General features: G+C 42.0%; 1 protein-coding gene across 2 annotated transcripts in view; it reads right to left on the bottom strand.

Moving 5' to 3' along the window:
- Positions 1-823: 823 nt before the first annotated feature.
- camsap3 (calmodulin regulated spectrin-associated protein family, member 3) overlaps positions 824-12,851 on the bottom strand; it is a 41,359-nt gene continuing 29,331 nt past the window's right edge. The window contains exons 3-17 of one of the 2 annotated variants that reach the window (XM_081387649.1): positions 12,316-12,456; positions 11,506-11,592; positions 10,220-10,358; positions 9,999-10,138; positions 8,979-9,072; positions 8,808-8,853; positions 8,507-8,571; positions 8,255-8,327; positions 6,124-8,167; positions 5,911-6,035; positions 4,901-5,184; positions 4,718-4,811; positions 4,519-4,631; positions 3,242-3,360; positions 824-3,090 (exon numbers count right to left, since the gene is read on the bottom strand). In XM_081387649.1, coding sequence (XP_081243775.1) covers positions 2,788-3,090; positions 3,242-3,360; positions 4,519-4,631; positions 4,718-4,811; positions 4,901-5,184; positions 5,911-6,035; positions 6,124-8,167; positions 8,255-8,327; positions 8,507-8,571; positions 8,808-8,853; positions 8,979-9,072; positions 9,999-10,138; positions 10,220-10,358; positions 11,506-11,592; positions 12,316-12,456 — 3,867 coding nt within the window. In that variant the 3' untranslated portion in view covers positions 824-2,787. The remainder of the gene's footprint in view (positions 3,091-3,241; positions 3,361-4,518; positions 4,632-4,717; positions 4,812-4,900; positions 5,185-5,910; positions 6,036-6,123; positions 8,168-8,254; positions 8,328-8,506; positions 8,572-8,807; positions 8,854-8,978; positions 9,073-9,998; positions 10,139-10,219; positions 10,359-11,505; positions 11,593-12,315; positions 12,457-12,851) is intronic. The other variant, XM_081387650.1, reaches the window with a different exon arrangement.

Genomic DNA, 12,851 nt, shown 5'->3' with positions numbered 1-12,851 from the left:
AAAGAAAAGTCATATAAATAAAAGCCACAGAGGTGATTCTGGATTCTGTTCTGTGGAGTGATTAAACAACACTGGAACTTTTCGGCCCTATGGATCAACGGCATGTCTGGAGGAAGAATGAAGCATATGCTCAAAAGAACACTCTGTCTACAGTTAAGCATTGTGGGGTTCCGTTATGCTCTGGGGCTGCTTTGCATCCTCTGGCACTGGAAACATGCAGCGTGTGGAAGACAAAATGGATTCATTGAAGTATCAGGAAATCCTAGGAGAAAACGTCATGCCGTCAGTGAGGAAGCTGAAGCTTGGGTGTCATTGGACCTTCCAACAGGACAGTAATACCAAGCATACCTCAAATTCCACCAAGGCTTGGTTTCAGAAGAAGTACTGGAAGATTCTACAGTGGCCATCACAGTCATCTGACTTGAACCACATAGAAAATCTCTGGTGGGATTTGAAGGCAGCGGTTGCAGCACACAGACCCAACAATATTACTGAACTGGAGGCCATTGCTCATGAGGAACGGGCTAAGATGCCAGCCAGAAGCGGCGGTCTTTTATACATCTCGTTTGCAGCAGGCCATAACTGCAAATGGGTGTTCTACCAACTACTAAAGATGCTTGCCATGAAGGGGTTGAATAATTTTGAGACCGCATTAAAAGTTGCATTTTGCATTTGTTGTGTTGAGCCATTTCAATTACTTTTGTTTGATTTGTTCATTGGAAACAGCTGAAAGTCAAAATTTTGCGATGGGGTTGAATTATTTTGATTACAACTGTATATAATTGATAGAACTAAAGTAAATTCAGTGATGATGAGAAATAATTGAGAGTACTTAAAAATGATTTTATTTTTCTAATCCTGTCACTTGGGACCGATCCATAATCAAAGCATTTGGGAGAAAAACAAAATCTACTAACATGAACATGGAAACAGTAAAAGGAAAAAACAAAACATCAATGTGCTTTCTGAAATGAACAAGTGAATCACCACATTTGCCAGAACATAAATAATAAAATCTGAAACTAAACAGAAAACTCTAGCTCATCCTTACCCAATAAATACACCTTAGGTGACCTAACATTCTACAGAATTGCACAGAATCCAGTTACATTAACCATCATGTTTCTCCCAACAGTCAAACACATGCAACCTACACACAAATACACATCTCCCATTCATTTGACACAGAAACATGTAAATCAACCGTTTCAAAAATGATTTTTTTTTTGCTCTTTACAAAAATATGTACATCTTTACGGCAAATCTGTAAAGTACTTCATCTGATTCTCCAAAGACAGGAGAGAGTGGCCTGATTGAATCAGTTAGTGCTTTGATGAAGAGAAACAGACTAAATGCCCCTTTCATACAAAAAGACAACTCAAGCCGTTCATGAAACAAATAAGGCCAAGTTAGACAGTTTGGAGACAATCATATTCATAGAAACAACGTAACCGTTTAAAGCTGCAGACACCTGGGCTGCTTTTCTGCCTTTTATCACTTTTGTTAGTGTTTGTTTTATATCACTATCTGTTGGTGTTCACGAGCGGTATATCACTATTTGCTGCTACATGTCAGCCAAACAATAGCACTTGATCACTCAGCTCTGGGTACATAAGTGAGAGTTGACATCAGATTTGTGTTTATTGTTTCTCGCCATCTGTCTCTTTCTATCCCCGTCCCGCTCACACACTCATTCACACCAACACATCCAGCTCTAGTAGGGAAGCAGCAGGGTAGCTTATTCATTGCTTACAAATCTCCACAATATACAAATCATTGTCAAAAATGAAAGAATCAGCATTCAAATATACAGTATATTAAACCAGCCTTGATCTTTTACTTACATTATTTTTCCAGTTACAGCTAAACAGAGTAAAAAGTCTCATTAATGGAAATCAACAGCACATTCTGGCATCTTTTTGCTTTTTCATTCGTTCTTAATTAAAGCAAATGGGAAGGAAAGATTTTTGAGTCTTTAACATGCTCTCCTGAGTTCCTAAAGCTTGAGTAATCCAGTTAGATAAGGTTCGAAGCAGTAAGAAAACAAACATCCAGGTGTCTACGGCTGACTTCAGGAAGGCGAAAGGACAAGGCAGATTTTATTAGAGAGCAAGACAGACTCGAAACAGACAGCAGCATGGGACTTTTTATGATGTGACGTAAAGGTGAGTGGCTGTGCCCCTTTGTAATACAGTTCTACATTCAGTCCCATAAAACTGAGAGGCTGATGACGACAAAACAGACGATAAGAAGGCTTGTGTTGGTTTGTGCCCTGCATTCATCAAAGAGCAAAGATCCGATTTCATCTGGGGAATCCTTTTACACACCAAAGGATCTAGTTCATTGAGTAAAGAAGGGTAGGAGCTGGAGGACAGTTATGTTTCTGAGGATCTTTTTCCTCTCTATTGTGGGGGACATTCATTTTACTTGAATGATGAGACTGGAAGATTCATCTAACGTTTTAACATTAAAATGCCAAGAATAATTTTCCTACAATCTTAGAAAATCAATCAGGCCCCTTTCTTCGAAATAAGACTTTTGAGTTCACTTGAGTTACCCGAAGAAAATGGCAATGGAGATTTCTGATTTGTAACTTGACCTGTAGTTACACAGTCACCAGCTATACACCTCTGAGGGCACTTTATTTTAGGATTTTGGGCCTCTTTTTTGTTATCCAACTCTTTTTTTCTGGCATGCACTCCAATGCGCCTCTCTGCACTGCCGGAGTCGGGACAGAAACCCAGGGTTACATGGCCAGCTCAGGTATAGCTGCATTTCCAGCAGGCTTTATTTTGGGGTCCCGAGCTTCTTTGGGGTTCCTGGGCGCTTGCGCTCCCATAGGTGGCCTGGAATGGTGAAGGCATCCACACTCATGGACATGGTCTTGGACGGGAGGGCCGTGAACTGCTTGCGGTCAGAGCTGTACTTGTAGATCGACTCCACCATATTGGGACCGATTATCCGTGGGCCAATACCTGTAAGCCGAACCATCTCCTCCGTCTCAGGGTTCATGGTATAAACCGCTCGGAACTGACAGCTAGCATCCCGAAAGAGGATGAGAAAATGGTTTGCAGAGCTTTTCTCTAATTCCTTTTACAGACAAGAAAAAAAACACAAATTAACAGATGGTGAGACCATTACATCATGCATTCAAATGCACCATGCAAATATGTGTTGGCTGTCCACAACGAGTCATGAGAGCCCAGAGTGAACTAAAGATGTTGACTGATAGGTTATTCACCTCTACAATCTTGTTTTTCTGTGGTTCGTTGACCTTTCCTGCCAAACAACAGCGTGAGATGGCATTATGGATGATGAACTTATTGGACTTGAAGCTTGGCTCCTTGTAGAGTTTAGGTCCTGAAACAGAATTTTCATTGCTAAGATACAAATGCTTGATTTGTGATCCTGACAAACTGATGCTTTAACAAGAGAAAGCAAGTTCTCAATCACATGACCTAATCTAAATAACCGTAAAACTCAAAATAGCTTAATTTTCTGTGAATGGTGCTTGCCCATGCAAAACTTGCAGACCACAATATAGGCCTATGTCACACTTCCTGCTTCCGGAACGCGGAGTAGGGATTCAGAACTTATGGTCAACAGTATTTCTCGATAAGGATTTAGATTATCAGCCATAATGTCTAAACCATCCGAGGTAGACTGACCACGAGCTATGAGATTGTGAAACAAAGGTTTTTGCTCCTGTAGAAGCTAGAAGTTCGTATGAAATCAACCTTGTTTTAAGAAAAACATGTTTTATCCGCAATCTTATGAAAAAAAAACTACACTACCCACAATCCTAAGCCTAGCAGCAACATCTGCTGATTGGTCCAACTCGCTGTGACCATAGAAACGTTTACCTAACTGGTGAACGGCTAGAGCTATAACAACAATGGCAGGCTACACCAGCAGCTGTTGTTGTAGCGTACCGGGTTGTTCTGCATCAGGACGTAGACAGCCATACCTCAGCTTTCACGCTTTCCCGAAGGACGAAACACTCCGCAAGTCTTGGTTTAGGTTAATAAGGAGGGATGAGGGGACTCCTTTTAATATTCTCCGGGGCAGCACTTTCGTTTGCAGTTTGCATTTTGAAAAGGAGAGCATCTACGCCTTGGAAAGTGGTCGGAATAGACTTAAAGCCAATACTATACCAACCCGGTTTCCCTGGAATAACTGGGGGATAATCAGCCCAGTCGTTGGTCAGTTTTTGACCGTACCTAGGCAGGTTGCGGAGAGATTTGGTCCAGCGGTATCTATCAGACTCCGCCATTGTAAAAAGCTAACCGGAAGAGCCGTATCCCTACTAAAAGACGTACTTCCGGTCTTCAATTTTTTTGTGACATAGGCCTATTGCAGGATTTGAGGTATCATTTATCTTCAAACTGTGTGCCACAGGTAGCTCACTAAAATTAATTCTTGAGGTTCTTCAAATACCTAACTCCAAGTATGAGAAAGAGCAACGGCCTTAGAAGCACCACTAATAATACTGCAAATCATATCATTTTTACAGTTTACCAGTGTATTCTGGAATGGAGGCTGGAGACGATATAGTAGATGCATTTTCCCAGTCCCCATTCTGTGCAGCAAAACGGCCTGGAGATAGCAGTCTGGATGGTGAATGAGAACGACTATGGAAAGGAATATATGTTCAGAGGTGAAGTCACAAAGGAGGAGCAGGTGTTTTCTCAACAGAAAACATACAGATCAGATTTACCTTGGAGATTTTCTGACAGTAAGCGTCCCACTGTCATTAGCCATAGAGGACAGATTCATTGTTGAATGGGAGTAAACTTTATTTAATCTAGAACCTGAAAGAGAAAATAGTTGATACATGACATTGGCTTTACTACAATATCAAATGGAAAGGAAATAAGTTTCCAGATGACCAATAACTTGCCCATAAACCCTTTAGCAGGGCTGCGGGAGAGATCAGAGTCGTCTCTGAACACCGTTTTGGGCCTCTGCTTCTTGACACCTCTGACAGTAGTGGGTTTCTGACGGAGGACTTTATCCAGATCCTCCATTATTTTCAGCTGATGCCGCCGTTCATATTCCTGGCGGGTAAAGTCTCCACGCCGCTGAGGAGTGCCATCTGGCGGAGGGGTGCGGGGAGGCGGAGGGGTAGAAGGAGTTTTAGGTCTCTCCTCTCCTCTACCTTGCTCATGCTCCGAAGAAGGCCTGCTGTTACATATGAAGACAGCACTGATAAAGGTACAATGTTGCAAAGGGATTAGCACATATTCCCCGGTTTCACAGAGAAGGCTTAAATCTCATAATTAAAATATGTCAGTGCCGCTGTTTTGTCTCATGATGCACACCAGTAATATTTTTTTCCAAAGGCATGTTTATAAAAGCTACTTAAATGCCCTAATTGAACTAAGGCCTAATCCTGGCTTAGTCTAAGCCTTGTCTGTGAAACTGGGCCATTAAGTGTGCTTGTTTGAGATGGAATGCATAATTGTTATTTTGTTGCCCAAACAAAACTTAGTGGGTGGTGGCCAGGAAATTTCTATGCAGTTGCTAAGGTACTCTGAGTGATTTTCCATCCGCTGCTAATGCGGTAGGTTATTCTTGGTTGTTGCTAGGAAATTACTAACCAAAGTAAAAAGAAAGCACCCCGAGTCTCTATGATATGCTGCTTCCAGTTGCAAAAAATACTCTTTATGCCATTATAACTAAGGTTATAACACTGTTATAACTAAGGATTTTCTTAAGGTGTTTGTTTCAGCTTGGCATTGTCTCCACATATGGCCCAGACCCCTCCTTTAAATATATGGTTTTATCACCCAACAAAGCTAATCTCTTAGAAAGTAAAAGCATACACCTCCTCAATAAGTGTAATGATTTGTGGTTTAATTTATACCACAAATCGCGGTCACTTTTCAAAGCTTTGTTTTTAAGCCTCACCTTGCCTCCCTCTCTCTTTCTTGCTCCTGTCTTCGTTTCTTTATCTCCTCTGCTCTCTTTTGTTGTTTCTCAAGTAATGCAGCTCTCCTCTTCTCCATCTCATCCTCAGGTCGAGCTTCATCCTGCTACAGAGACCATTTTAGATAGTTAAATAAATGCTACACCTTTTAGGCTAAACATCTAAACAAAGTTTACATTTGATTCTCCCCTAACCTTAAAGAAGAATCCAACTCCACCCCTCATTTCTGGCTCTGTTTGGTCACTCATTGAGTCCGAGAAGATATCCTGGCTCGGATCTGCTTCTTCACCCTCTAATGCTTTGAGAGAGGACAGTGAGATCTCGATAAGGCTACTGCGCTTGCCGTTGAAAGCCTCTGCAGGAACGTCACTCTCAAAAGAGCACTCGGAAGGAGCTCCTGAGCTGCTGCCCACACCCCGACGCTCCTTTTGGGACAGAACCTGTGACAATCCACCCTCTAGATCCATACTGAAGATTGTATGGTCCTCACTGGAACCGGTGTCTGAGAAGTTGTCCTCTGGTCTGGACAGGGATGAAGCGGAGCGGGACTCACTCTGACTGGGTGTACCTATGCTGAAAGTGGACGAGTTCTGATCCCTGTATTGCCATGGAGACACTCTTTTTAAGTGAGGAATGTTTTCCACACTTTGAGGGGGAGTTATGAATCGTGTGGAAACTGGCGTTTTGAGCTCTGCAGATCTAGGGTGGTGAGGCATTTTGGGGCTCTTCGGAGGTGCAGACTGTGCCCTACGTTGGGATGCAGGTGATTTTGGCGGAGCAGTGTGACTCGAAATCTTGCGAGATGGGGAAGGAGAGGAGGAGGTAGAGGGCAAGTCACGATTGGACTCCCTTGACAAACGAGAAGGTGCAGTTGTTGAGGGTTTGGAGCTGGGTGGGATAACCCAAGCTTGGTTGTTAGGAGCTGCTTTCTTCTTCATCAGCTGGTTCTGCTGCTCCGAGAGGCGCTGCATATCACTTTGGAGAGAATTGAGAGCAGCGCTTAGTTTAGAGACAGCGTTGTTGTAATCACCCAGTGGGGCCGTGCCTTTTCCTCCAGGAATTCCTACTCCAGATTTGTCTTTCTCTATTGGATTGTCCTGTTGGACAGTGGGCTTGATATTTCCCTCTTCTTCTACTGAGGACCTCTTTTTCAACTGTTCCTCCTGTTGCTCCTCCTCACTCTCCAAGTGTGCCAGTTTCTCCTCCAGTGCCAAACGGCTGAGGTCATCTTCTATGGAGGAGGTGCCAGCCTCCCCTTGACGTCCTTCCTCGCCATCCCCATCCTCCTGCTCCTTCTTTAACTGTAGGAAGGCACTTTTTCCCAGCCGCTGCCGGTGTTTGGCAAAGATGGCTTCTATACGCTTCTTCTGAGCTTCAATGGCCTTCCGTTTCTCCTCCAGCCTCGCCCCCAGCTCTGACATTTCAGTGCTGAGAGCAGGACTCTTACTGGGACTCTCCTCTGATTTCTTGGCCCATGTAGTCATTTGTGAGGGTTGTGGCTCATTGGTTCGTACCTGCTCTGGAACCATTTTCTTCTTCCGTTCAGCAAAATTGGTCATCTTCACGCCACTATCCGGTGTCTCTTCACCGCGCGATCGAGTTATGCGAGGGCCCGAAGCGGGTGTGGCAGGGGTGGAATGGGTTTTTGGAAGATCTTCAGAGGCATCCGAATCGACGCTTCCATCTCTTAACACGGAGTCGTCATCTCTGGATCCTTCTGAGGGGTGTCTGGTGCGACTGGTCTCTGGTGGGACTCCTGAGGATCGATGGTAGAGCATTCCTGAGCGGGATGGGGCTGAAGAGCTGAGAGTCACTGGGCTGCCATTGCGTCTAGCATTTGCTGGATCATCTGGTGAATGCAGGAAGAAACCATCGGGTGCCCCGTCAGGGTGAAGACGAGGTTCCATCTTCTCTTCATTGTGGATGATCTGCAGTGCCTCTTCAATTGTTGGTAGCTCTCCTGTCTCACTCTCATCAATGCCGTTCTCCTCTGCCAGCATAGGACGAGTCCGAGTGGCCCAGGAAGCTCTTTGAGGGCCATTGGGCCCAGAGGGCTTACTTAGGAAGTGGCTGAGGTCCTCTGGAGGTGTGTAGGGGACACGTGTCATGGATTGACCAGTAGGGTTGAGATTGTCTGAGCTGACAGATCGGGTTATAACAGGGTTCCCCATCACAATGTCAACATCACTGTCTAGACCAAAAGGGATACTGAAGGACACCGCAGAGGAGAGTGGACGGCTGAAGAGCAGTCATGAAAAAAAGATGAATGCCTTCAGAAAGTATTAAGAAAAGTAAAATGCATAAAACGACATTGAGGAACCTTACCTAAGAGGTTTCTTATTCCATGTTCGTCCTGCTGCCTCTACATGAGACATTGAGGTAGACTGAGTCAGAGATCCTGATCATAGAGACAACACAAACACACACATGACCATGTGACACATACAACATGCAAACACAGACCATGTGATTGCCGAACAAGAATAAACACAGCGTGTACACGTATACAACACAAAGAATGGAACAGACACATATTGGCTGATGACCTGGGACACAGAGACAGTGTGTTTTCCTCACCTGTTGCTGCAGTCACAGAGGAAGAGATGGGCAGAAAAGGCTTTTTGAAGATAGAGGGGGAACCACTGGCACATAAAGGACAAATAACCTGCTGTTAAGTTTCAGCTTTGATTTAATAAAGGTTCATTTAGGTGATCATTTTTAAAAACATTAACGATTCAGATCATTATAAAACCGGATCGGGTATAATTTTGGGTATTCTTAAAAACAACTCTGACAGTTTATGATGTCAAATTATAAACATGGCTTTTATACAACAAAACGGCAAAAAACAAAACAAAACAAAAAAACGTTGTTATACCTGTTGCCGGAATCACTGTTGCCATTATTGTTCCTTCCTGATGTTTCTACAAGAATAGAACAGTACTTTATCTTGCACATCCTTTTTTAACAGACTGTTACGGGATAATAAAAATCTAAAAGCTATAGGAAAAGGAAAATAAAAAATAAAAATTCAAGATTCAAGACTTACCAGTCAGCTCTGTGTCCTGCAAGGGCTGAACAAACTCTGGCTTTGAGATTTCAAACCAATACAAGAGCTCTGCCAGAAAGCTCAGTATGTTTGTCTAGAGAGAGAGAAAAAAAAAACCTGTATATAAAATACATCAGGAATGCAGACTTTTAAATTAGCATAAAGAGTCTCATCTAGTCCATCTGCATTGTCTTTGAACATTAAAGGGGGAATGAACCTAATTTTCTTGAGTGAACCCAATTCGCATACCCTCTGTCCTATATAAAGTGGCTTTAGAGCTTCAAAATCACAAGTTCAAAAGCGTAGGTAAAAGGTGCTGTAACATGCATGTTGTGTTTTGGTTTCATTTTCACTGTTCCCTGTTCTGCTTGGCCTGAGTTCTGTTCCTTCGTTAATCTCCTTGGTTATTAATTAATCCTGCATCGGTTTCTGTTCCAGTTAATGATCACTCCCCATGTATTTAGCTGTTAGTTCCCTCAGTTCCTTGTTCGGTCTTGTTTAAGTGTAGAGGTTGTTTTCTCCAGTGTTTCTCTGTGATCTCCTGAGTATTCTTAGTTTGAGTGTTAATAAAAGATTTCTGTGATTTTCCTCAGCGTTGTGCCTACTCTGTAACTGCACTTGACAGGTGCTTAAACGGTGCACTATTTCTGTTAGTATTTTAAATTATTTTAATTATCCCTTCCCATTATAAATCCCATCTAGCGAATCCACGGGTGATGTTTCTTCAGCAGTTATTTTAATGTACCTAATAAGAAAAATAACATTTGTGGATTTAACTGCTTAAACCTCACTCATTAGGACTGGTCATTGTTACTGCTCGGTCTAAAGACTAATCTAAAGGTGTCAGATTTACCATTGCATTTTTTTTTTTTTTTTTTTGGTGTACTAGCCAACTGCATACTTAAAAGCACATACTATAAAACATAGTCAGCACAGTACACTTTATCCTTACTTTACTAACTGAACTACACTATCCAGGTTCCCTCTCCTCTTCATGTTTTAATTTAGTTTTCTTTATACCTTTAATTTTGCTGGGCTGTAGAGTAAATCTTCCAACACTAGGGGGCAGCAGCTCTTCAAACAGCTGTCACAGAACTCTCGAATCAGCTGTAGGTTGTACAGGCTGTCAGCCACAGACATGGAGTCCTTCATACATACATCTGAAAAGACAAGGAAGGAACTGAAATAAATTTCTTACTCATCTATTCAGTGACAGACGCAGATTTGAGATGTGACCGTACCCTCTAATCTCAGTAGACCAGGACAGTAATGGTGAATAACAGCAGCAATGGCACATCCGTTTGAGAGATCCTTCACTTCATTCACCACAGGAAAACAAGGTTTAAGCTTAGACTGCATCCTGTCCTTCCTGTACCGGATCTGAACAAGATAAAAATATAGTTGAACTGCAATAATGGAGAAAGTGCTATGCTGCTTGTTGTTCAAAATTGTTATTGTGAAATTGTTCGGTTTTCATTGACAGCAGACAAAAAAACAACAACACTAGGCCTATTACAAAACTGTTATCCATTTTATGTAACTGCAAAAACAGAGATGAAAACATGTCCATACCCAAGATACAAACACTAAATGAAAAATGCATACAATCAGAGACAATAAATGTTTAACAGAAAAAAGCTGAAAGAATCCATGCAGACAATCCATCCATGAAGACTAAATGTAGTAAAAGCGAACAGCAAGGACGTTGTTAATGGGAAGTGGGACAGCAAATACTCAAGAGACTTAGTCTTCAACAGGTCAAAGCAAAGAACAGAGGCAGCTGTGTGAACAGCCAACACCTGATACATCAAGACCTTTTCCACTTGATACACACAGCATACACTAGCAGATAAGTGCACTAATATCACAAAGACACACTATATTCACTTAACCACCAAATACTATGGTATCCTAACCTACAATTCACATGTCATGCCATGTTTATATCTGGTTTATTTTTTGTAATGCAAATGATGATGAAGGATGTTGAGACAACTGATACAACTCTTTTAATTCTGGTAATAATCTGACGACTTTGCGCTTCATCCAGTATTTGACAATATTATCATACGTATTTTTTGTCCATGTTATAATATGGGGGATCCTGATTTAAAGTAATTGCCCAAAAAGGTCTAAGGAATCAAATTCCATCTACGTAACCTTTGCAGTCAGCAGGGGGCGAAGTAGGACAGTATTATATGGATTTAGAACAGGAAAATGGAGGAAAGTAGGGTGGAATGGAAGACGAGAGAGACTTACAGGAACAAGTTTCCAGTACCAGCGGGTGGGACACTGTCAGAAAGAAGTGAAGGAACATGAGAAGAGAAAGAGGCAGGAGGAGAAGTGAGAAGCAGCAAGAGGACAGGACAGGTATTTTGACAGCAAAGTAGACCTTGAGGAAAAAGACAGTGCTGCTAAGGAAATGAGTGACTGTTTTGTAGAGGTGTAGGGGTCAAGTTGTTGTACACATGTGGCCTTTGAGCTTTTTGTGAGCAAGTCTGAATGTTTGTTTATGAGCGTTTCTTACCGAAGGCTGAACAGGCTGTGGTTCGGTACTAGGCTGAGAGGTGTCATTTTGTGTACCTTCTGTTTGTTCCTTCAATTTTTGGTTCAGCTACACAAAAGAAAAACAAAAAACATCTTATGACAATGAAATGAAATCAAAAGTAAACATCAAGGTAGTCCATGTGACTTTACTTTCTGAAGACCACACCCACAGAGTCTTTTGTGAAGGTGTTCCACAAGGTGCTCTATTTTAGGACCAATAATATTGTGTACTGTATTATGGGTTAGCATGTATGCAAACAATCAAGTTTAAATGTTACAGGTATAGTTCACTCCAAAATGAAAATTCTGCATGTTGCTCCAAACCTGTTTGACTTTCTTTCCTCTATAGAACAGAATATTCAAGGTGCTTTTCCACACAATTAAAGTGAATGGAGATGAAGATCTTAATCTCCAAAAAGACAACAAAAAAAGCACTATAAAAGTATTATAAAGGTAATTCATATGACTATATTCCAAGTTTTCTGAATCAATGCGATCGCTTAGTGTGAGATTTATTTCTTAGAGACTTAGAGTGTTATTCACGGATATAGAAATTTGGAATATTGCATATTATGGTAAGCCTATTTTGTGGTCCACACAAGTCAGTCATAGAGGTTTGGAAAAACATGAGTGTGAGTGAGTAAGTGATGATGGTACACCTTTTTGTTTTTACTATTCTTTTAAACGTTGTGAAAGACAGTTTTCAGATTAGTCTATGGGCTTCTGTGGGTTTATGAGAGTTGTTTGAGCTACAAGAAATTGTGTGGCTGTGGTTCTTTCCAAGACTCACCGCGTTCACCCAGTAAAGCAGGGCTCTGTCCCAGGTCGCATCTGCACCCAGCAGCTCTGATCCGCCACTCGCCAAGACTGTGCTCACCGTCTCCATGGCACCCACTGCCATTAAGGCATCTATCAACTCCAAGTGGGCACTCTGAACGAATCAGAGGAAACAAACAGGAGTGTTAGAACACGGAGAAAACACAGCTGTCATTATGAACACTGGTCTAATGCGCTTAATGTAATAGTGCAATCTAGTAACATTCAGAACAGCCTACGAAAGCAAGGCCTTTACTAATGGTGCAGCACCAGAGTCTCTATTGAAGAGATAAGATGATTGTTTGTTACTTCACAAGTGTGGGTGACACTCAGGAGAGAGATACAGTACACCAAGTGAATGACTCGGAGCAAAAGAAAATAACGTGCCATGATTTATATGCATGTGCATTGTGTGTTGCTGCATAACGCAATGTTGAAGCACTGTGCAAGTAAGCAGCAAGAAAAGGATCAATATTCAGGACTGACTTCCTGTTGTTTCTTTTCTCTTAA

The sequence above is a fragment of the Scardinius erythrophthalmus genome (genome assembly GCF_964197995.2).
Source record: "Scardinius erythrophthalmus genome assembly, chromosome: 1".
In the NCBI taxonomy this organism is placed as follows: Eukaryota; Metazoa; Chordata; class Actinopteri; order Cypriniformes; family Leuciscidae; genus Scardinius; species Scardinius erythrophthalmus.
Note: the sequence above shows the minus strand (reverse complement) of the source record. Positions and strands in the feature narration are given on the sequence as shown.